Here is a 22,296-nt window from a genome sequence, read left to right on the forward strand (position 1 = left end):
AAGCTAACCGCTAATGGGACTGCTAACCACTCCTAAGGATTCACACGGGAACAAAACAATGACCTAAAATTTGCAACAGTTACACCTAAAAACTAACAGAAGCATTAGGTAACATAAATAAAAGAAAGTATTACAACCTTGTATTAATTAGAAGAGTGTAGTTCAAGCCAGTAGTCCATCAGGGAGAAAGTTGCCAAGTCATCTTGCACAGTCCCCCTTTTTAACCAAATCATCCATCCATCCATCCATTGAGTTTGCATCATCACTCTCTTCAACAAGATTGTTCAGCAAACATACTGGCTCCATCTTTCCATCTATTTTGTACTTCTTCCACACATCCTTCGATTTTGTACTGTGCCTCTTCAACAAGATCATCTAGCACACATACTGCTTCCATACATCCCTCTATTTTGCACCATCTGTCTGTTCAACCAGCCTCCTCTGTTCAACCAGATTGTCCAGCGAACACACCGTACTGCTTCCATCCGTCATTTTGCATTATCTTCAACTACATCCTCCAGCAAACATGCTCCATCTATTCTGCACTGTCCCTCTCTTCAGTCAGCAAACATACTGTGTCCATCTCATGCCTGACTGTACAAACAGTTGACAGTTTTGTGTTTTGTCTGCTCCCAGTTGCTACAGTAGAGATTTGACAGTGTTCATACTGGATGCCCTTCCTGATCCGACTCCAGGCGCACGTGGAGAGAGAATCATGTGTATTTTCTACTCTTCCAGCCAAATACTGATGAGGACTCACTCTGCTTAACTTCGTCCAGCTGACAGGATCAGCTGTTGCACACAGCAGCGTGTTCAAACTGCCACAGCAGTTTGCTTTTTGCACAACCGTGCTCTGGTTCAGAAGCTCACTGCTGCCATCTAGCGGTATGGTTAAAAACGGTGAAGAGGGCGGGCCTTGTGACGTCACGCGCGGCTGGACCGTGGACTGCTCACAGCGGACAAGTTAGCAAGAAATTACCGACAGTTTACCGCAAACAGCGTCATTTGTTGAGGTTCGTCACCGTGAGTTCTGTTTGTTTATAATCGCAAAGTGTCTCAGCTCCAGCAAACGTTAGTAATTACCGAGAAAGAAAAACGTAGCACGCTGATGTTACGCGGCATCAAACTCTGCTCGAAATCCAACACATTTACAATTAGCGTTGCTTATAAACTATAAAACCACTTAATTGAATTCTTATTAAATATTTTATTACCCGCACTTAGTTACAGAAAATTCGGCTTGTAAATAAATCTTGCTGCTGTGTGACAGTTTGTGTTTTAGGTCAAATGAATGTGGATGTCCAAACTACATGTGGAATGAAGAGGATTTTTTTTTTTTTTTTTTTTTTTTTTTTTTTTTTTTTTTTTTTTTGCAGTGGATATTTTGCCGGATACGGTAAACACGCACCTAGCGATATTTGACCGGATCTCCTTGCTGATTGGCTAGTTCAAATTACATCATTGTAGAGTTTATTTCAGCATGGCGGCGCCCTCTGCATTGAGTGTTGGTGCTGATTTTTCATCTTTAAATGCCGTTTTGAGTGCCATAAAGTCGTTTGAATCGGAACAGAAAATCACCTACTACAACCCCTGGCAAAAATTATGGAATCACCGGCCTCGGAGGATGTTCATTCAGTTGTTTAATTTTGTAGAAAAAAAGCAGATCACAGACATGACACAAAACTAAAGTCATTTCAAATGGTAACTTTCTGGCTTTAGGAAACACTATAAGAAATCAAGAAAAAAAGATTGTGGCAGTCAGTAACGGTTACTTTTTTAGACCAAGCAGAGGAAAAAAAAAAATGGAATCACTCAATTCTGAGGAAAAAATTATGGAATCACCCTGTAAATTTTCATCCCCAAAACTAACACCTGCATCATATCAGATCTGCTCGTTAGTCTGCATCTAAAAAGGAATGATCACACCTTGGAGAGCTGTTGCACCAAGTGGACTGACATGAATCATGGCTCCAACACGAGAGATGTCAATTGAAACAAAGGAGAGGATTATCAAACTCTTAAAAGAGAGTAAATCATCACGCAATGTTGCAAAAGATGTTGGTTGTTCACAGTCAGCTGTGTCTAAACTCTGGACCAAATACAAACAACATGGGAAGGTTGTTAAAGGCAAACATACTGGTAGACAGGAAGCGTCAAAGCATCAAAGCGTCAAGACAGAAAACTTAAAGCAATATGTGTCAAAAATCGAAAAATGTACAACAAAACAAATGAGGAACGGATGGGAGGAAACTGGAGTCAACGTCTGTGACCGAACTGTAAGAAACCGCCTAAAGGAAATGGGATTTACATACAGAAAAGCTAAACGAAAGGCATCATTAACACCTAAACAGAAAAAAACAAGGTTACAATGGGCTAAGGGAAAGCAATCGTGGACTGTGGATGACTGGATGAAAGTCATATTCAGTGATGAATCTCGAATCTGCATTGGGCAAGGTGATGATGCTGGAACTTTTGTTTGGTGCCGTTCCAATGAGATTTATAAAGATGACTGCCTGAAGAGAACATGTAAATTTCCACAGTCATTGATGATATGGGGCTGCATGTCAGGTAAAGGCACTGGGGAGATGGCTGTCATTACATCATCAATAAATGCACAAGTTTATGTTGATATTTTGGACAATTGAAAGGATGTTTGGGGATGATGAAATCATTTTTCAAGATGATAATGCATCTTGCCATAGAGCAAAAACTGCAAAAACATTCCTTGCAAAAAGACACATAGGGTCAATGTCATGGCATAGGGTCAATGTCAATGAGCAGATCTGATTTGGTGTTAATTTGGGGGATGAAAATTTACAGGATGATTCCATAATTTTTTCCTCAGAATTGAGTGATTCCATATTTTTTTCCTCTGCTTGGTCTAAAAAAGTAACCGTTACTGACTGCCACAATCTTTTTTTCTTGATTTCTTATAGTGTTTCTTAAAGCCAGAAAGTTGCCATTTGAAATGACTTTAGCTTTGTGTCATGTCTGTGATCTGCTTTTTTCTACAAAATTAAACAACTGAATGAACATCCTCCGAGGCCGGTGATTCCATAATTTTTGCCAGGGGTTGTAGCGGAGGGATTCTCAGATGCTAAAAGCAGCTCAAAAACGTAGCCGTGCCCGAAATTATTTCCACTGATGCTTTTCGCCATGCTGTGGAAATAATTTCAGGCACGGTGGAAATAATTTTTGCAGTCTTGCTAATTTTCTGTGTAGGACGGGGATGATAAACAAAACCTGCAAATTAAAGACAGAATAAAAACGAAAATACAGAAGTCCACGTCGGGACGTGTGTTTATCCTGTTTTTTCTGCATCAGTGTCATGTCTGCAAAACCTTCGATCAGTCCACCCCTGAAAATAGTGAATGGTAAAATATGCCAATTTTCAGTAATGAAAATCACCAATGTCGAGCTACTATCATGAAAGTGAAATAAGGAGATCTTAAACTCCGGTGGCCTTTAAGTTGTACATAATCTCATGTTTTGTTTTAATTTATTTATTTATTGTAATTATTGTTTGTTGTTGTGTGTCTGAGGACTACAGATGGAAAGTAGCTTTTAGCTAAATCTGGCATATTTACACTAAGCCATGAAAAGTGTTCATTAATGTGCATTGTCCTCATCAAATAAACAATAAAGAAAGAAAGTTCCCGCCCAACTGCGGCCGTTCCTTCGTGAATAAATTTAGACGGCCGGCAAAACAGCGCAAGCCACGTACGGCAAAATATCGTCCAGTCCAACTTTGCTGGAGCTGATTTCATCACAGGTTCTGGTACCGATGACATCATGTGAATTAGCCAATCAATAGCTGTAAGTTTGCCGGGTCCAGCAAAATGTCCACTGCCTTTTTTTTTTTTTTTTAAATTTTATGAACCAGGTGACCCGGTCATTGATTTACTTATTTATTGACTGATTCTCATTCCCGAAATCAAACAACCCCCCCAGGGCCTCTGAAAGGGTCAACATCTCGAGGGTCAAAATTGAAAGTTTTTGAAGTTGAAATATCTCAATTTGCCAATGACTGCCAAGCTTGATTTTGATTGGTGTCGACTGTAATGGGAAGCATTTCAGAAGCTCCCATAATTTAGGCTGCTGGTGGAGGGGGTTGCCTATAGGGGGGCCCTGCAAATACTGCTTTTTGCTGAAGTGACATTTGCATTTGAAGCATTCATCTCAAGCTAGTTTATGCACGTATATTTCTGTTAACACGTCTGGTACTGTGCCACTGGAAACTAACGTGGGATAATGAAGGTGTGACAGTGGAGGTGGCGCTCAATTCAGTCAACACGCGAAATTCATTGTTACAGGGGTCACATGTCTCCATGTGTCCTTATCAGATTTCATTGAAATCTCGATTAAACAGCCCTGTAAGTCCAGTCATTCACTCATTCATTTTGTGCTACTTATCCAGGCAGTGGCAGCAGACTGTGCAGCTCAGTCCATACTTTTGTTCCTTGGCCAAGTCCACTAACTCTTCCTGGGGAATCCCGAGATGTTCTCCATCCCCTCCAGCTTGTCTTGGGTTTTCCTCGGGTCATATTAAAGATTATGGAGGGATCCAGTTATATTAACGTTTTCTGACCATCACACGTTTAAAAGCACAAATTTGAATAAAATTTTTTTTATTAACGTGAGACACACATGTAACAAGATTGTTCCCAAATCTGAGCGGGTCATATGTCACCCTCCAACAATTTGAATCTTTAAAAAAAAAAAAAAAATCAGTTTTAAGGTGACAGTTGTTTTTTTTTTTGCTAAAATCTACTTTTTACAGCCATGTTGTGTCTTTAACACTTTTATTTTCCTCTGTCAAATCACTGCTTTATTTTGTTTTTTAAATTCACTTCTTTGTATTTTTATCTGGTGGAAAAAAAATGTCTTTTTTTGTTTCTGGAAATGGTAAATATGGTTGAGGCCACATCTCCATTCACAGGGGGGTGTGTGTGTGGTGTGTGTTGTGTGTTGTGTGTGTGTGTGTGTGTGTGTGTGTGTGTGTGTGTGTGTGTGTGCGTGCACGCACAGATCGGTCACAAATGACTCTCACGCAGGTTTCCTCGAACAAATGTGCCGGCGGCTACCAGAAGGTTTTCGAGCACGACAGGTGAGTTCACCTGCGGCAGGAAGTGATGTCAGTGTTGTTTTTTTTTGTTTTAATGTGTGTTAATGACGTTTGTTGCAGCGCGGAGCTGAAGTGTAAGATGAAGTTGCAGTTTATTCTGCCTCCTAAAGCAGAGACGAAAATTGTCCCGTCATGTACTGGCTGTCTGGTGAGTGACTGGTCCGAGTCAGCACACACACCACACACACACACACACACACACACACGCATCTGTCATTGTGTTTGGAAACAGGAGCACTGTGGAATATATCAGAAAACAGTGAATTTATAGAGAAGTTATGATTTTTTTAAATCACTGAATGCCAAACTGCCACAGTCATGATCAAAAAAAATTCTTAAACACTGATATTATTATCCATTATAATTTATTTCATTGCCTTCTTAATGATCCGATATCATCATAAAATATTGTTTGATTTAGAATAGAATAATTCTTTATGTCCACCAAGGTGGAAAATTGTCTTTGGCTCACCAGCACACACACACACACACACACACACACACAAAAATACTAAAATACAACATCGTCATACATAAAAACATATAATAGACACAATAAAACAAAGATATAGTGAAATACATAGGAAGAAAATAAGAAATAAAATATAGTAGTCTAGTAAGATAAATAAACATAAAATGAGATCTACTAAAATAAAACAGAAGTAAAGCAGTTCAGTTTTGTCTGTGGGTTGGTCACTTTGTCGAGTTCATAATGGCGACGGCATTGGTAAATTTTTTTTTTAACCCTCCTGGGGCCGACACCCTCATATACGACGGCTAAGACCAAGCTTTACTAAATTATAAATAACTTTTGAATGATATGAGATAGAAACATACTTTTTTTTTCTTTTTTTTGTTGAAAAGTTAACTCCGCGGACTTTCGAGCCAGCCATCGGCCATCCTTTGTACTCCTCATAGAAGCTGTGTGATGACGTGTGTAATGTGAGTGTCTAATCGGATTGTTTCACCATCACATGGTTTCCAAAATCCAACTGTAGGGCAGATTTAGCTCACGTGAAAGCCAATGATCGTTTTCAGGAGTGATGTGTTACTAGTTGCACCGTTTAAATAGCCCCCTGGGTGCTCCAGTGAGTACATACTGTTGCTCTCCATGTGCCCTGCGCCATTACGCACAGTGAAGCACACGAGAGCCTCTGATGACAGTCTCACATGCTCAAACAGAGTGTGTAACTATCAGGATTGCTCCACTAGTTTGCATGTGAATGTTACTGGATAACTGTTGCTTTCTCAGTGTAAAGCACTGTTTACCATATCAGTGGACAACAAAATGCATAGACCATTTTGTATGTATTGTTCAAAATGTGCATTTGTGTTTTATTGTTTGAACCTTTTTGTTGTACAGTCCTTTCACACAAGACCTCATATCACCTTTATAAAGTGGTGCAAAAACAGTTGTTTATTATAGTTTGCTGTGTGTTTTTGATTAAATGTGTGGTGGAAAATTAGTTTTTGCTTTATTTCTTCCTTGCCTATTTTTGATTGTAAACCTTATAAAACACTACTAGGGCAAGATATAATATATATTGATATATATATATATATATATATATATATCTATAGGATTATTATATATATATATATATGTATATATATATATATATAGGGATTTCATTCATATGTTTTTACGTCAGACATAGCTGAAACCTCGTCGGCAGGCCGTGAGTTTTCCAGCCTGTCAGGTGACTGTCATTTCGCCTGTGAGCAGCTCCTTAGTGGGAGGAGTCGTCCCGCCCCTCGTCCGGAATTCCTTTGTCATGAGAAGTTGCTGAGAGTACTGGGCGCTTTGTTTGATCAAAATTTTTCTAAACCTTGTGAAGAACCATCGAAGTGGACAGTGTTCGAAAAATTAAGCTGGTTTTTCAGTGAAAATTTAACAGCTGAATGAGAGATTTTGAGGTGATTTCTGTCACTTTAAGGACTTTCATGGTGCGAGACGTCGCGCAGCGCTCTCCGTCCAGGCGTCATCAGCCTGTTCATCACAGCTTAAAAACCTCCACATTTCAGGCTCTAATTGATCAGGACGTCGTGCGAGAAACGAGAAGTTTCAGAAAAGTCGGTTTCAGCGTTTTATACCGGATATTCACCTGTTAAAGGAGATTTTTTTAATGAAAGACGTGTTGGCGTATGCAGCGTCGGCTCGCAGCCGCACGCGACGCTCACGCCACAGGAAAAACACCTCTGTTGGAAGCCTTAAGGACAAGTTGGAACATCTCCAGCTGATAAACAATTTCTCATATACTCACTCCACTGAAAGCCAGCAAAAAGCCAACTGGATTTTAACAAATGGTTATCAACACGGAGGTGTTTTTCCTGTGCCGCCCGCGTCGGCTGCGTCCCGACGCGCGGGACCCGTCCGCACGTCTTTCATTAAAAAAAATCTCCTTTAACAGTGGAATATCCGGATAAATGCTGAAACCGACTTCTTCTGAAACGTCTCTGTTCTCTCACGGCGTCCTGGATCAAGAGAGCCTGAAATGTGGGAGGTTTTCAGCTTGAAACAGGCTGAGGACGCCGCCTGAGAGCGCTGAGCGACGTCTCGCACCGTGGGAAGTCCTTAAAGCGACAGAATCACCTCAAAATCTCTCATCAGCTGTTAAAATTTTCACTGAAACCAGCTTACATTTTTCGAACCGTGTCCACTTCGATGTTCTCCAGGTTTAGAAAAAATTTTGATCAAACAAGCGCCAGTCTCTCAGCAACTTCTCAGACAAAGGAATTCCGACGAGGGGCTGGACGACTCCTCCCACAGGAGTGCTCACAGGCGAATGACGTCACCGACAGGCGTGGAAAAACTCACGCATGCGCACGAGGGTTCAAGCATGTCTGACGTAAAAACATATGATGAATCCATATAGTTTTTGAAAAAAATAAAAGGACCTATACTTTACGGACAGCCCTCGTATATGTGTGTAGATATATATATATATAGATATGGTGTGGTATATATATATATATATATCTATATATATATCTATCGATATATATTATGTGTGTTATATTAATATATATATATCTATAGATATATATATATATACTTCTGAAAGCACAGGTTGTCCTGAAAAAAAGAGAAATCAAACTTGATTGTGGGATGCAGGGAGAGCTGTTTAACAGCAATAATAAAACATTTATGCCAGCGAGTGAACTGTCCAAAAAATGCCCTCGGGACCCCAGGGGGTTAAAGAACCTTTGGCCAGAGGAGCTCTGTAGCGCCTCCCGGACTTCAGGAGCTCAAACCGATCGAACGGCTGCTAATTTCGGCTCAGTCTGTACATCCCTCATGGTTTGAGAGTTGATTAAAATCGTTATGATTCTCATCTTTTCATTTTGATCACATTTAAATCAAACTGTCCAGGTATGAGTTTTTAAAAGCATTTAATTTAGCATTTAACCTACAGGAATAAAGTCATAACATGACTGCAGGTTTTCAGGGGCATGGCTGTTTTTTTTATTTTGGGGTGGGGGGAGAAGGGGGGGTGTCTTTAAATTACATGTAAAATTGTAAAAAAAAAATTACAGCACTGGATTCTCTGTAATGTAACAAAACAGTATTTTACTTTATAAATGAGATATAACAACATGTTAAGTCTTATTTTATTTCTGACAGGCACAATCTACAGACACATAGAAACTGAAAAAAAATTTTTTTTTCTGAAATAATTTCAGTTTCTATTTCTTTATATGGTCTAAAGTACTTGACAATTTCAGTATTTGCACATTGAATATTAATGAGGATTAAATTATTTTTAAAACTGTATTAACCGGTTTAAAGGCTGTTTATTTTATATTAAAATGATGTTGCTTTAGTTGATTAGATAACCTTCACTGAAGGCTCGTTTCTCATCAGACTGGCTTATTTTTCACACAGGTCCAGCCAGTCGTGGGTTGATGATGTTAGCTAACACTGGTTACTGCATCACCTGTGTGTTGTGTGCTTTGTTTCCAGGTCTGACGTGCACCGAGCAGAACTTCATCACCAAAGCGGGCAGTCAGCTCGCCGCAGCCGAACACGGCATCATCATCGTCGCCCCGGACACCAGCCCACGTATGCAAAAGCGATACAAAAATCTGTCCTCCAGGGGGCGCTCTAACCCTGAATGGCTTTATCATTAGTGGTGGGGGCGGAGCTAAAGTGGGTTTTTATACTGGTTTTTCCATCCTGCCTCAGGAGGCTGTAACATCGAGGGCGAGGACGAGAACTGGGACTTCGGCACTGGAGCTGGTTTTTATGTCGATGCCACTCAGGATCCATGGAAGACCAACTACCGCATGTACTCGTACGTGACTGAAGAGGTGCGTCCCCGAGTCACATAACACCACAAATACACAAAACAACAACAAAAAACCTAATCTCTCTGTTTATCAGCTCCCAAAGGTCATCAACGCCAACTTCCCCGCCGACCCCGACAGGATGTCCGTATGTGGTCACTCCATGGGCGGCCACGGTGCGCTCATCTTTGCCCTGAAGAATCCTGGGAAATATAAGGTACTGCACGCATTCATAATCATGTGACATCTTTCTGAAGCGACGTAAAAAGTTCTTCATGGCAACCACGACATCGTCAACAAACCTGTCTGGTTGTTTTTGGAGAGACGCCCCCCTGTACCAGGTTATAATGCTGTGAAACATTACATTAAACAGGAAGTCCACTTACTTTAGAGGACACGCCGCTTCCTGCTGAGTGTTTCTCTAACCGCGCAGTCTGTGGGGGAGGTGGCGTGATGTGCATCAGCTGTGACATTTCACTTGTGAGCAAGATAACTTCACCTGTGCTGGTCTGAATGTCACCACACTGTGTGTTTGTGTGTGCGCGCGCGCGTGTTGGCCCCAAAAGCTCAAACGTCAAGGTCAGTGGAGTGTACTTTGAACCGCCAGACTGTCTCCAAATTAGGTAGATGCATTATGAATTATGACCCCAAGAAGCTTATTGATTTTTGAAGTCAAAAGTTCACTTTTAAAATCTTAGGGGAATAACCTATGATCTTGACCCCTCATTTTGCTGTTCCGGAGCACAGCAGTGTTTGCTGTATCTGTTAGCTGTTTGAACTGAGCTGTTTGAGTTCTTTGAATTAACAGTCTTTTTCAAGACTTTTTTACTTTTTTTTTTTTTTTACTTTTTTACTTTTTTTTTTTTTTACTTTTTCACCGTGCTCCAACGCCTAAAGAAGACCTCTAACGGTCGAAACATCGCGACGGAGCACTTTTATCAGCTAACTTTCATCAGCGTTGGCAAGCTAACTAGCTTGCTAACGCTTTCGTTTTTATTTTTATTTATTTTTTAGCACTGTGTCGTGCTGCTCCACAGCCTGTCTAGTGGATTTTTATTTATTTTAGCACCGTTGTCGTGCGTTACCTGTGCTGCTCCACAGCCTGTCTAGTGGATTTTTATTTTATTTTAGCACCGTTGTCGTGCGTTACCTGTGCTGCTCCACAGCCTGTCCAGTGGATTTTTATTTTATTTTAGCACCGTTGTCGTGCGTTACCTGTGCTGCTCCACAGCCTGTCAGTGGATTTGATTTTGATTTTATTTTTTTAGCACTGTTGTCGTGCGTTACCTGTGCTGCTCCACAGCCTGTCTAGGGATTTTTATTTTATTTTAGCACCGTTGTCGTGCGTTACCTGTGCTGCTCCACAGCCTGTCTAGTGGTTTTTTATTTTATTTAGCACCGTTGTCGTGCGTTACCTGTGCTGCTCCACAGCCTGTCCAGTGGATTTGATTTTGATTTTATTTTTTAGCACTGTTGTCGTGCGTTACCTGTGCTGCTCCACAGCCTGTCAGTGGATTTTATTTTTATTTTATTTTTTTTTAGCACTGTTGTCGTGCGTTACCTGTGCTGCTCCACAGCCTGTCTAGTGGATTTTTTTTTTATTTTAGCACCGTTGTCGTGCGTTACCTGTGCTGCTCCACAGCCTGTCCAGTGGATTTTGATTTTGATTTTATTTTTTTTTTAGCACTGTTGTCGTGCGTTACCTGTGCTGCTCTACAGCCTGTCTAGTGGATTTTTTTTTTTTTTTATTTTAGCACCGTTGTCGTGCGTTACCTGTGCTGCTCCACAGCCTGTCTAGTGGATTTTTTTTTTTTTTTTTTATTTTAGCACCGTTGTCGTGCGTTACCTGTGCTGCTCTACAGCCTGTCTAGTGGATTTTTTTTATTTTTTATTTTAGCACCGTTGTCGTGCGTTACCTGTGCTGCTCCACAGCCTGTCTAGTGGATTTTTTTTTTTATTTTAGCACCGTTGTCGTGCGTTACCTGTGCTGCTCCACAGCCTGTCCAGTGGATTTTGATTTTGATTTTATTTTTTTTTTAGCACTGTTGTCGTGCGTTACCTGTGCTGCTCCACAGCCTGTCCAGTGGATTTTGATTTTGATTTTATTTTTTTAGCACTGTTGTCGTGCGTTACCTATGCTGCTCCACAGCCTGTCCAGTGGATTTTTATTTTATTTTTTAGCACTGTTGTCGTGCGTTACCTGTGCTGCTCCACAGCCTGTCCAGTGGATTTTTATTTTATTTTTTACCACTGTTGTCGTGTGTTACCTGTGCTGCTCCACAGCCTGTCTAGTGGATTTTTATTTTATTTTTTACCACCGTTGTCGTGCGTTACCTGTGCTGCTCCACAGCCTGTCCAGTGGATTTTTATTTTATTTTTTACCACTGTTGTCGTGTGTTATCTGTGCTGCTCCACAGCCTGTCTAGTGGATTTTTATTTTATTTTTGCACCGTTGTCGTGCGTTCGCTGTTGCCGTGTGTTACTTGTGCTGCTTCATGGCCTGTCTGGTGCCTTAACTAAAGCACTCCTTCTGCTGAATCACCTCTAAATTATTTATACATTATTCACTTTGCGTGTTTTTAGGAATCCGCTAGGTTGCGTAGCTACTAGCTCTTAGCCGATTTAGCATGGCGGCTTCTCCTGTCTCTCCCGCACTTTTCTGCTCTGGGTGTGAAATGTTTAGTTATTCCTCGGCCTCCTTTAGCAGTAATGGTACTTGTAATAAGTGCAGCTTATTCGTAGCTTTGGAGGCCAGGCTGGGCGAATTGGAGACTCGGCTCCGCACCGTGGAAAATTCTACAGCTAGCCAGGCCCCTGTACTCGGTGCGGACCAAGGTAGCTTAGCCGCCGTTAGTTCCCCCCTGGCAGATCCCGGGCAGTCGGGAAAGCAGGCTGACTGGGTGACTGTGAGGAGGAAGCGTAGCCCTAAACAGAAGCCCCGTGTACACCGTCAACCCGTTCACATCTCTAACCGTTTTTCCCCACTCGACGATACACTCGCCGAGGATCAAACTCTGGTTATTGGCGACTCTGTTTGAGAAATGTGAGTTAGCGACACCAGCAACCATTGTCAATTGTCTTCCGGGGGCCAGAGCAGGCGACATTGAAGGAATTTGAAATTGCTGGCTAAGGCTAAGCGTAAATTTGGTAAGATTGTAATTCACGTCGGCAGTAATGACACTCGGTTACGCCAATCGGAGGTCACTAAAATTAACATTAAATCGGTGTGTAACTTTGCAAAAACAATGTCGGACTCTGTTGTCTTCTCTGGGCCCCTCCCCAATCAGACCGGGAGTGACATGTTTAGCCGCATGTTCTCCTTGAATTGCTGGCTGTCTGAGTGGTGTCCAAAAAATGAGGTGGGCTTCATAGATAATTGGCAAAGCTTCTGGGGAAAATGTGGTCTTGTTAGGAGAGACGGCATCCATCCCACTTTAGATGGAGCAGCTCTCATTTCTAGAAATCTGGCCAATTTTCTTGGATCCTCTAAACTGTGACTATCCAGGGTTGGGACCAGGAGGCAGAGCTGTGGTCTTATACACCTCTCTGCAGCTTCTCTCCCCCTGCCATCCCCTCATTACCCCATCCCCGTAGAGACGGTGCCTGCTCCCAGACCACCAATAACCAGCAAAAATCTATTTAAGCAAAAAAATTCAAAAAGAAAAAATAATATAGCACCTTCAACTGCACCACAGACTAAAACAGTTAAATGTGGTCTATTAAACATTAGGTCTCTCTCTTCTAAGTCCCTGTTGGTAAATTATATAATAATTGATCAACGTATAGATTTATTCTGCCTAACAGAAACCTGGTTACAGCAGGATGAATATGTTAGTTTAAATGAGTCAACACCCCCGAGTCACACTAACTGTCAGAATGGTCAGAATGCTCGTAGTACGTGCTGGGGCGGAGGATTAGCAGCAATCTTCCATTCCAGCTTATTAATTAATCAAAAACCTAGACAGAGCTTTAATTCATTTGAAAGCTTGTCTCTTAGTCTTTTCCATCCAAATTGGAAGTCCCAAAAACCAGTTTTATTTGTTATTATCTATCGTCCACCTGGTCGTTACTGTGAGTTTCTCCGTGAATTTTCAGACCTTCTGTCTGACTTAGTGCTTAGCTCAGATAAGATAATTATAGTGGGCGATTTTAACATCCACACAGATGCTGAGAATGACAGCCTCAACACTGCATTTAATCTATTATTAGACTCTATTGGCTTTGCTCAAAAAGTAAATGAGTCCACCCACCACTTTAATCATATCTTAGATCTTGTTTTGACGTATGGTATGGAAATAGAAGACTTAACAGTATTCCCTGAAAACTCCCTTCTGTCTGATCATTTTTTAATAACATTTACATTTACCCTGTTGGACTACCCTGCAGTGGGGAATAAGTTTCATTACACTAGAAGTCTTTCAGAAAGCGCTGTAACTAGGTTTAAGGATATGATTCATTCTTTATGTTCTCTAATGTCATATACCAACACAGAGCAGAGTAGCTACCTAAACTCTGTAAGGGAGTTAGAGTATCTCGTCAATAGTTTTACATCCTCATTGAAGACAACTTTGGATGCTGTAGCTCCTCTGAAAAAGAGAGCTTTAAATCAGAAGTGTCTGACTCCGTGGTATAACTCACAGACTCGTAGCTTAAAGCAGATAACCCGTAAGTTGGAGAGGAAATGGCGTCTCACTAATTTAGAAGATCTTCACTTAGCCTGGAAAAAGAGTTTGTTGCTCTATAAAAAAGCCCTCCGTAAAGCTAGGACATCTTTCTACTCATCACTAATTGAAGAAAATAAGAACAACCCCAGGTTCCTTTTCAGCACTGTAGCCAGGCTGACAAAGAGTCAGAGCTCTATTGAGCTGAGTATTCCATTAACTTTAACTAGTAATGACTTCATGACTTTCTTTGCTAACAAAATTTTGACTATTAGAGAAAAAATTACTCATAATCATCCCAAAGATGTATCGTTATCTTTGGCTGCTTTCAGTGATGCCGGTATTTGGTTAGACTCTTTCTCTCCGATTGTTCTGAGTTATTTTCATTAGTTACTTCATCCAAACCATCAACATGTTTATTAGACCCCATTCCTGCCAGGCTGCTCAAGGAAGTCCTACCATTATTTAATGCTTCAATCTTAAATATGATCAACTTATCTTTGTTAGTTGGCTATGTACCACAGGCTTTTAAGGTGGCAGTAATTAAACCATTACTTAAAAAGCCATCACTTGACCCAGCTATCTTAGCTAATTATAGGCCAATCTCCAACCTTCCTTTTCTCTCAAAGATTCTTGAGAGGGTAGTTGTAAAACAGCTAACTGATCACCTGCAGAGGAATGGTCTATTTGAAGAGGTTCAGTCAGGTTTTAGAATTCATCATAGTACAGAAACAGCATTAGTGAAGGTTACAAATGATCTTCTTATGGCTTCGGACAGTGGACTTATCTCTGTGCTTGTTCTGTTGGACCTCAGTGCTGCTTTTGATACTGTTGACCATACAATTTTATTACAGAGATTAGAGCATGTCATAGGTATTAGGGGCACTGCGCTGCGGTGGTTTGAATCATATTTGTCTAATAGATTACAGTTTGTTCATGTAAATGGGGAATCTTCTTCACAGACTAAAGTTAATTATGGAGTTCCACAAGGTTCTGTGCTAGGACCAATTTTATTCACTTTATACATGCTTCCCTTAGGCAGTATTATTAGACGGTATTGCTTAAATTTTCATTGTTACGCAGATGATACCCAGCTTTATCTATCCATGAAACCAGAGGACACACACCAATTAGCTAAACTGCAGGATTGTCTTACAGACATAAAGACATGGATGACCTCTAATTTCCTGCTTTTAAACTCAGATAAAACTGAAGTTATTGTACTTGGCCCCACAAATCTTAGAAGCATGGTCTCTAACCAGATCTTTACTCTGGATGGCATTTCCCTGACCTCTAGTAATACTGTGAGAAATCTTGGAGTCATTTTTGATCAGGATATGTAATTCAAAGCGCATATTAAACAAATATGTAGGACTGCCTTTTTGCATTTACGCAATATCTCTAAAATCAGAAAGGTCTTGTCTCAGAGTGATGCTGAAAAACTAATTCATGCATTTATTTCCTCTAGGCTGGACTATTGTAATTCATTATTATCAGGTTGTCCTAAAAGTTCCCTAAAAAGCCTTCAGTTAATTCAAAATGCTGCAGCTAGAGTACTGACGGGGACTAGAAGGAGAGAGCATATCTCACCCGTGTTGGCCTCTCTTCATTGGCTTCCTGTTAATTCTAGAATAGAATTTAAAATTCTTCTTCTTACTTATAAGGTTTTGAATAATCAGGTCCCATCTTATCTTAGGGACCTCGTAGTACCATATTACCCCATTAGAGCGCTTCGCTCTCAGACTGCAGGCTTACTTGTAGTTCCTAGGGTTTGTAAGAGTAGAATGGGAGGCAGAGCCTTCAGCTTTCAGGCTCCTCTCCTGTGGAACCAGCTCCCAATTCAGATCAGGGAGACAGACACCCTCTCTACTTTTAAGATTAGGCTTAAAACTTTCCTTTTCGCTAAGGCTTATAGTTAGGGCTGGATCAGGTGACCCTGGACTATCCCTTGGTTATGCTGCTTTAGACGTAGACTGTGGGGGGTTCCCATGATGCACTGTTTCTTTCTCTTTTTGCTCTGTATGCATCACTCCGCATTTAATCATTAGTGATCGATCTCTGCCCCCTTCCACAGCATGTCTTTTTCCTGGTTCTTTCCCTCAGCCCCAACCAGTCTCAGCAGAAGACTGCCCCTCCCTGAGCCTGGTTCTGCTGGAGGTTTCTTCCTGTTAAAAGGGAGTTTTTCCTTCCCACTGTAGCCAAGTGCTTGCTCACAGGGGGTCGTTTTGACCGTTGGGGTTTTTCATAATTATTGTATGGCCTTGCCTTACAATATAAAGCGCCTTGGGGCAACTGTTTGTTGTGATTTCGCGCTATATAAAAAAAAAGTTGATTGATTGATTGAATAACTTCTTTATCTACTTGATTGTCACCGAATGTGGTATGTGCATTCGAAATGGTGACGCCAAGAGGTGAGGTCAAAATCACCAAACTGCACTGTGTGAAAGCCTGTGAAAGCGTCACTTGACAGCGGTGCAGTTATCAGTTTTGCCAGGGAGGGCGCTGTGTTAGTGCAGACTCTGTGCTCATTGTCTTTCTAAACATCTGACTCGTGATAGGATTACTGTCTTTATTCCCACCTGATCCTGGATAAGTGGTTGAAGATGGTTTTTTTTGTTGTTTTTTTTGCCATATTTAAAGCAGCTTTGAAACTTGTCTTTTATGTCAAAGTGCAACTTTTCTTCAGTGTTTTGTACATTTGTTAATGTCTTTGATCCTTCCTAAGACTTTTCTCAGCAGAGGGCGATTTGAACTTTTTTTTTTTCGGTGTGCATCTTGTAACGTGTCCTTGTCATCTGTCGTGCAGGCCGTGTCAGCATTCGCACCCATCTGCAACCCAATCCAGTGCCCGTGGGGTCAGAAGGCCTTTAATGGATACCTGGGCTCAGACAGGTCTACATGGGAGGTAAGACGACTTTACTCCTCGTCCATCATAATGTCCAAACCCCGCCCTCTTTGCGCCACCTCTCAGCCAGCCTCTGAGTGACTCTGATGACTTTAAACTCACAAAACTGTCAGCAGGTTTACTTGTTTTTTTTTTTTTTTTTTAAACCTGCATTTTTTTTTCTTTTACATAAAAATGCTACTTTATTCAGCCGCTGTGATGAAAAGCTTCAGGAAATCTAAACCAAAAAAACAAAAAACAAAGTATTGTAATCACGGGGTGATGTGCTCTTAGTGTTACTATAAAGTTTTGGGTGTTGAATTTTTCTTCAGCGTTATCAGGATGAATGAAGCTCCGCCTCTGTTTCCTGCAGGCATATGACGCCACAGTGTTGGCGGCGGCATATTCTGGCCCGCAGCTCGACATCCTGATCGATCAGGGCCGTGATGACCAGTTCCTGTCCGCCAGCCAGCTGCTGCCCGACAACCTGATTGCCGTCTGCTCGGAAAAGAAAATCCCCGTCGTCTTCAGACTACAGCCGGTCAGCAACACCACAGAAACCAGTAGCTTTTAGTCGACTTCCACAAACATGGAGGCGTGAAGCACTAAACACAGGATGACTCGGACTAGTGGGACAAAGAGCTCACTTCTGGATGTGGGCGGAGTCTTACAGCACATACATCTTCAACCACTTATCCATCAAATTAAAGTTGCAGTTTTTACAAGAAAACCCGCAGCTGTTAAACATTTGAGAGACTAGTCACAATTTTACAAAAAAGGGTATCGGAAAAAATATTTTCTTTATTAAACCCTCAATTTGTACGAGAAAGCTTTTCCACAAAATTATAGTTAACTTTGTGAGATTAGTCACAATTTTACAAGAGAACCTCCCCCTTTCCCCACAATATTTTGTGATTGGGGGGGGAGGGGGCACGCAAAACATTGTAAAATTACTGTCACAATTTACAAGGAATAAAATCCCTGAGGTTATAAACCAAAACCAAAAAAATTGGGGGGGGGGGGCGTCCCCTCAAACTCGGTATCAAACTCAGTATCAAACTCAGTAAGATTCATACCAACATACCAATAATTTGAAAGCTTTTTTGAAAACCTTGAACTTTGTGAAGTTTTGCTAACTGAATCTTGTTTGCGGAAAAAAAAAGAAGAAGCCTGAAATCAATTTTCCGCTGGAGGTAGAAAATGAGCACACGAGACAAAAACATGGATTTGTGTGTTGTTTGTGCAGGGCTACGACCACAGCTACTTCTTCATCTACTCCTTCATGAACGACCACGTTAAACACCACGCCAAGTACCTGAACGCCTGAACCGCCATCAGAACGCTGCTGGAGGACACCGCGGCTTTGAGACCCGTCACTGCTGTTTCCCCTCAGATCAAATTAAAGTATGAAATTAACAAACATGATGAGAAATGTCAGACATCAGTGCCTTTAATCCATCAGCTTGTTTTTAATCACATTTAAGCAAAATGCATCACAAAAAACTTCCAAAACAGTATAATGAAATGGTTTTAGATTAGTTTGATAGAATGAATGTTAGTTTGGTACAAACAGAAATATCCTGCAGCAGGGAAACGAAAACAGACTAATCGATGACTGTTTTGTTTTTCAAAATAAAAGCATCAATTTGTTTGTGTTTTTCTGTTCTCATTAAAAAAAGTAATTTTCACTGCATAGTCTGTAATTAACTCCGACCCCCGAGAAAGCTGCAAACAAACTCAAGACCAATTTCATAGTTTTGACACGAGGTCTTTACTGAAAGTATTTACAGTATTCACAGCAGTTAAGGCGACGTTTCATGCATGAACACAAAAGATTCACAGAGTTACAAAATGCATCAAAACTTCAACAAATGTGAAAAGAAATCACAAAAATACATCTGTCAGAAAAGTACAAAACAAAACAAATATGACTGGACTATTTACAAAAGAAAACACAAAACAAACACCCACTGGTCAACACTCAGCAGGAAACAAACATCTACACAATTTAAATCAGCGTCACATTTAAGTTTGTCTCATTTTAGGTTCAAGGTTTCTCAGTCACCAGAACAAAGAGGTTAAAGTTTAAAGTGCGGGTTAGTGTGGTTTTACTGGTGATGTGCACAGAAAAGGCACACTAAAAATACACATAAATACTACTGTGATTCTTACTAACCTTTGACCTGCAGACAGAAGCAGCATCTCGCTGTCGGTCCTGATCCTCGTTCTCACTCAGATTTTTTGTTTTAAACTCTCCACATTTGAACAATTTGGAAACAGAAATGCAGAATTCTAACCAAAAAAATTTAGATTTGTTAGACTTTTTGAAGTGAGATTTGGTTCTTTGGGTCTCTCCCCTGCTGAGACGGTACCAGGGTCAAAGTGGCCTGTTTTATGCCCTGGCTAGCACAGGCCTATTATTTAAGCTAGGCTAGGCTCGTTGATATGCTTATGATGATGTCACATATAAACTCAACATAATTTTACATCAGTTATGTTGCCAGGTTGCGGCTGAAACATGGAAATCAAACTGAAAAGGAAGCCAATATGGTACATATCATGACTACGTAGTTACTATTCTTCTGAGGTCAAGTTGTTCTCTCAACATTTTTGTTATTACAATGCACAAACCTCTGGACATTGAAATACAGATGTATTTAAGGGTATAATGTGGACTAGAGGGGTGGAGCTTAGCTTTACACAGGCTGTAAACCAGTCCGAATGGTCCACCCTGCCTCCACTGCACATGCATCACTTCGGACCACAGCAGCTCGTCTGAGATGGAGTCTCTTCACCCAAAGCAATCAAATGGATTAATGTGATTACTGACCAGCAGACGACAAAGTAAAAGCTCTTAAATCATTCTAAAGTCAGTTTTAAGCAGAAACGAGGTGACATTCCATGACACTTTGAAATGACCGACACGCAGTGAATGCATCAGCTAGCAGCTCGTGCGCTGCTCTGATCGCTTCCTTCGTCTTTTGATGATGAAATAATGGTGAATTTATGTAGAAATGATTGCTGTACAAAAGCTTCAGATATCTGTCGCTGAGATAGATGATGACTGGAGTGAAGTCTGAAGCATAAAGGAGGTGATAATCGGTGAACCGCAGCTGATGACGCATGCGCAGTGAAGACAGGGCGGACCGATTTTTAGGGGGGATCATTCGGTCTGCAACACCGGGTCATTGTATACCCTAGTGTATATTCTGGACAAAACCAGAGTCGCATTCGGGATCAGGAGCGTGAGTCTGCGTTGTTTCCTGGAAAGGGGCAGGGCTAGATGTTTGATAGTGCTCGTGCCTGTTCTAACATTTTTATGTTTTGGTGGTGTAAATGTTGTTTTTTTTTTATGTATATACACAAGCCTGATGTACACGCCCGTCTTTAACCAGCCCCGTCTTTTATGATGAAATAATACTGAATTTATGTGGAAAAGTTTGTCCAAAAGCTCAGAAAGGGGGTGCCAGGTCCCTGCATGTAGGAAGACCTCTGGATGTTTTCTGTGTTTGTAGTTATTAATGAAGCTGAATTAAATCTTTGTTTTTTTGCTCGACTGTGGACAGTATTAAGTTCTTCCTGAGGCCTGGCTGTGCCGCCGCTCATCTTCAGGTTCTGCATTCTGTGGATGAGCGTCTACGACTCCCTGGAGTTCATTGTCCAGCCGACGCCAGTCCACATTTACAGCCGGGAGGACGCAGAGGAGTCAGGTCCCACAAGCAGGATTTGAACCCAGCTGCTTATCCACTGAGCCATCTGTTCTATAACTTAAATGTTATAAAAATTTGAAAGCTCTCTTTTTTTTTTTTTTTGTGGGGGGGGGGGGGGGGGGGGGGGGTCTTAACTGCAGCATAATTCAGTCATTTAGAGTCAACGTTGACCTGTTATGTTTTGGTGTTTGCAGTGTTAAAAAAAAAGCTGCTTTTGCCGAACAAACACTTAAAACTGCTGGAATCTACAGTAGGTGAAGTCAGAATTTTAACACCGACTTTAAACAACTCCTCCAAGTACTTCTGCTTAAATCATTTGTACACAGGATGGAGTACATTTAAATTAAAATCTCAAAAGATCAAAAATGTTTTGGCAACTGAAAAAGTCCAGTGGAAGCAGAAAGTTTTTAATGCACCTTTAAATTCAAAGCTAATTTATATTTACAAATAAAAGCTTCTTTATGAGCAACCTGCTGCTTTGATTTTTTTTTTTTTTTTTTTTTTTAGGTTTTACAGGGGCAACAACAATTAACAGCGTTCATGAAGCATCAACACACTTTACTAAGATATACGAGGTCTGTCAATAAAGTATAGGTCCTTTTTATTTTTTTCAAAAACTATATGGATTTCATTCATATGTTTTTACGTCAGACATGCTTGAACCCTCGTGCGCATGTGTGAGTTTTTCCACGCCTGTCGGTGACATCATTCGCCTGTGAACACTCCTTGTGGGAGGAGTCGTCCAGCCCCTCGTCGGAATTCCTTTGTCTGAGAAGTTGCTGAGAGACTGGTGCTTTGTTTGATCAAAATTTTTTCTAAACCTGTGAGACACATCGAAGTGGACACGGTTCGAAAAATGAAGCTGGTTTTCGGTGAAAATTTTAACGGCTGATGAGAGATTTTGAGGTGATACTGTCGCTTTAAGGCGGATTGCAGTGTCGGTTCGCAGCTGCCGCGACACACTGCCACAGGAAAAACACCTCCGTTGGAAGCCATAAGGACAAGTTGGAACATGTCCAGCTGTTAAACAATTTCTCATATACTCACTCCACTGAAAGCCATCAAAAGCCGCCTGGATTTTACAAATGGTTATCAACACGGAGGTGTTTTTCTTGCGTCCCGACGCGCGGACCCGTCCGCACGTCTTTCATTAAAAAAAATCTCCTTTAACAGTGGAATATCCGGATAAAATGCTGAAACCGACTTCTTCTGAAACTTCTCTGTTCTCTCACGACGTCCTGGATCAATAGAGCCTGAAATGTGGAGGTTTTCAGCTTGAAACAGGCTGACGACGGCGCCTGAGAGCGCTGCACGATGTCTCGCACCGTGGGAAGTCCTTAAAGTGACAGTATCACCTCAAAATCTCTCATCAGCCGTTAAAATTTTCACCGAAAACCAGCTTAATTTTTCGAACCGTGTCCACTTCGATGTGTCTCACAGGTTTAAAAAAATTTTTGATCAAACAAAGCGCCAGTCTCTCAGCAACTTCTCAGACAAAGGAATTCCGACAAGGGGCTGGACGACTCCTCCCACAAGGAGTGCTCACAGGCGAATGACGTCACCGACAGGCGTGGAAAAACTCACGCATGCGCACGAGGGTTCAAGCATGTCTGACGTAAAAACATATGA

The 22,296-nt window shown here is 41.2% G+C and overlaps 1 protein-coding gene across 1 annotated transcript; it reads left to right on the top strand.

Moving 5' to 3' along the window:
• The first annotated feature begins 908 nt into the window (after positions 1 to 908).
• On the top strand, positions 909 to 18,460 carry esd (esterase D/formylglutathione hydrolase). Its single transcript, XM_034185782.1, is given in 10 exon segments — positions 909 to 1,013; positions 5,029 to 5,107; positions 5,186 to 5,241; positions 5,244 to 5,273; positions 9,090 to 9,188; positions 9,312 to 9,436; positions 9,510 to 9,629; positions 16,880 to 16,978; positions 17,331 to 17,498; positions 18,204 to 18,460. Coding segments are annotated over 9 exon segments (846 nt in total). The 5' UTR covers positions 909 to 1,013; positions 5,029 to 5,039; the 3' UTR covers positions 18,285 to 18,460.
• The last annotated feature ends 3,836 nt before the right edge of the window (positions 18,461 to 22,296 follow it).

This window comes from Thalassophryne amazonica, chromosome 14 (genome assembly GCF_902500255.1).
Source record: "Thalassophryne amazonica chromosome 14, fThaAma1.1, whole genome shotgun sequence".
Classification (NCBI taxonomy): domain Eukaryota; kingdom Metazoa; phylum Chordata; class Actinopteri; order Batrachoidiformes; family Batrachoididae; genus Thalassophryne; species Thalassophryne amazonica.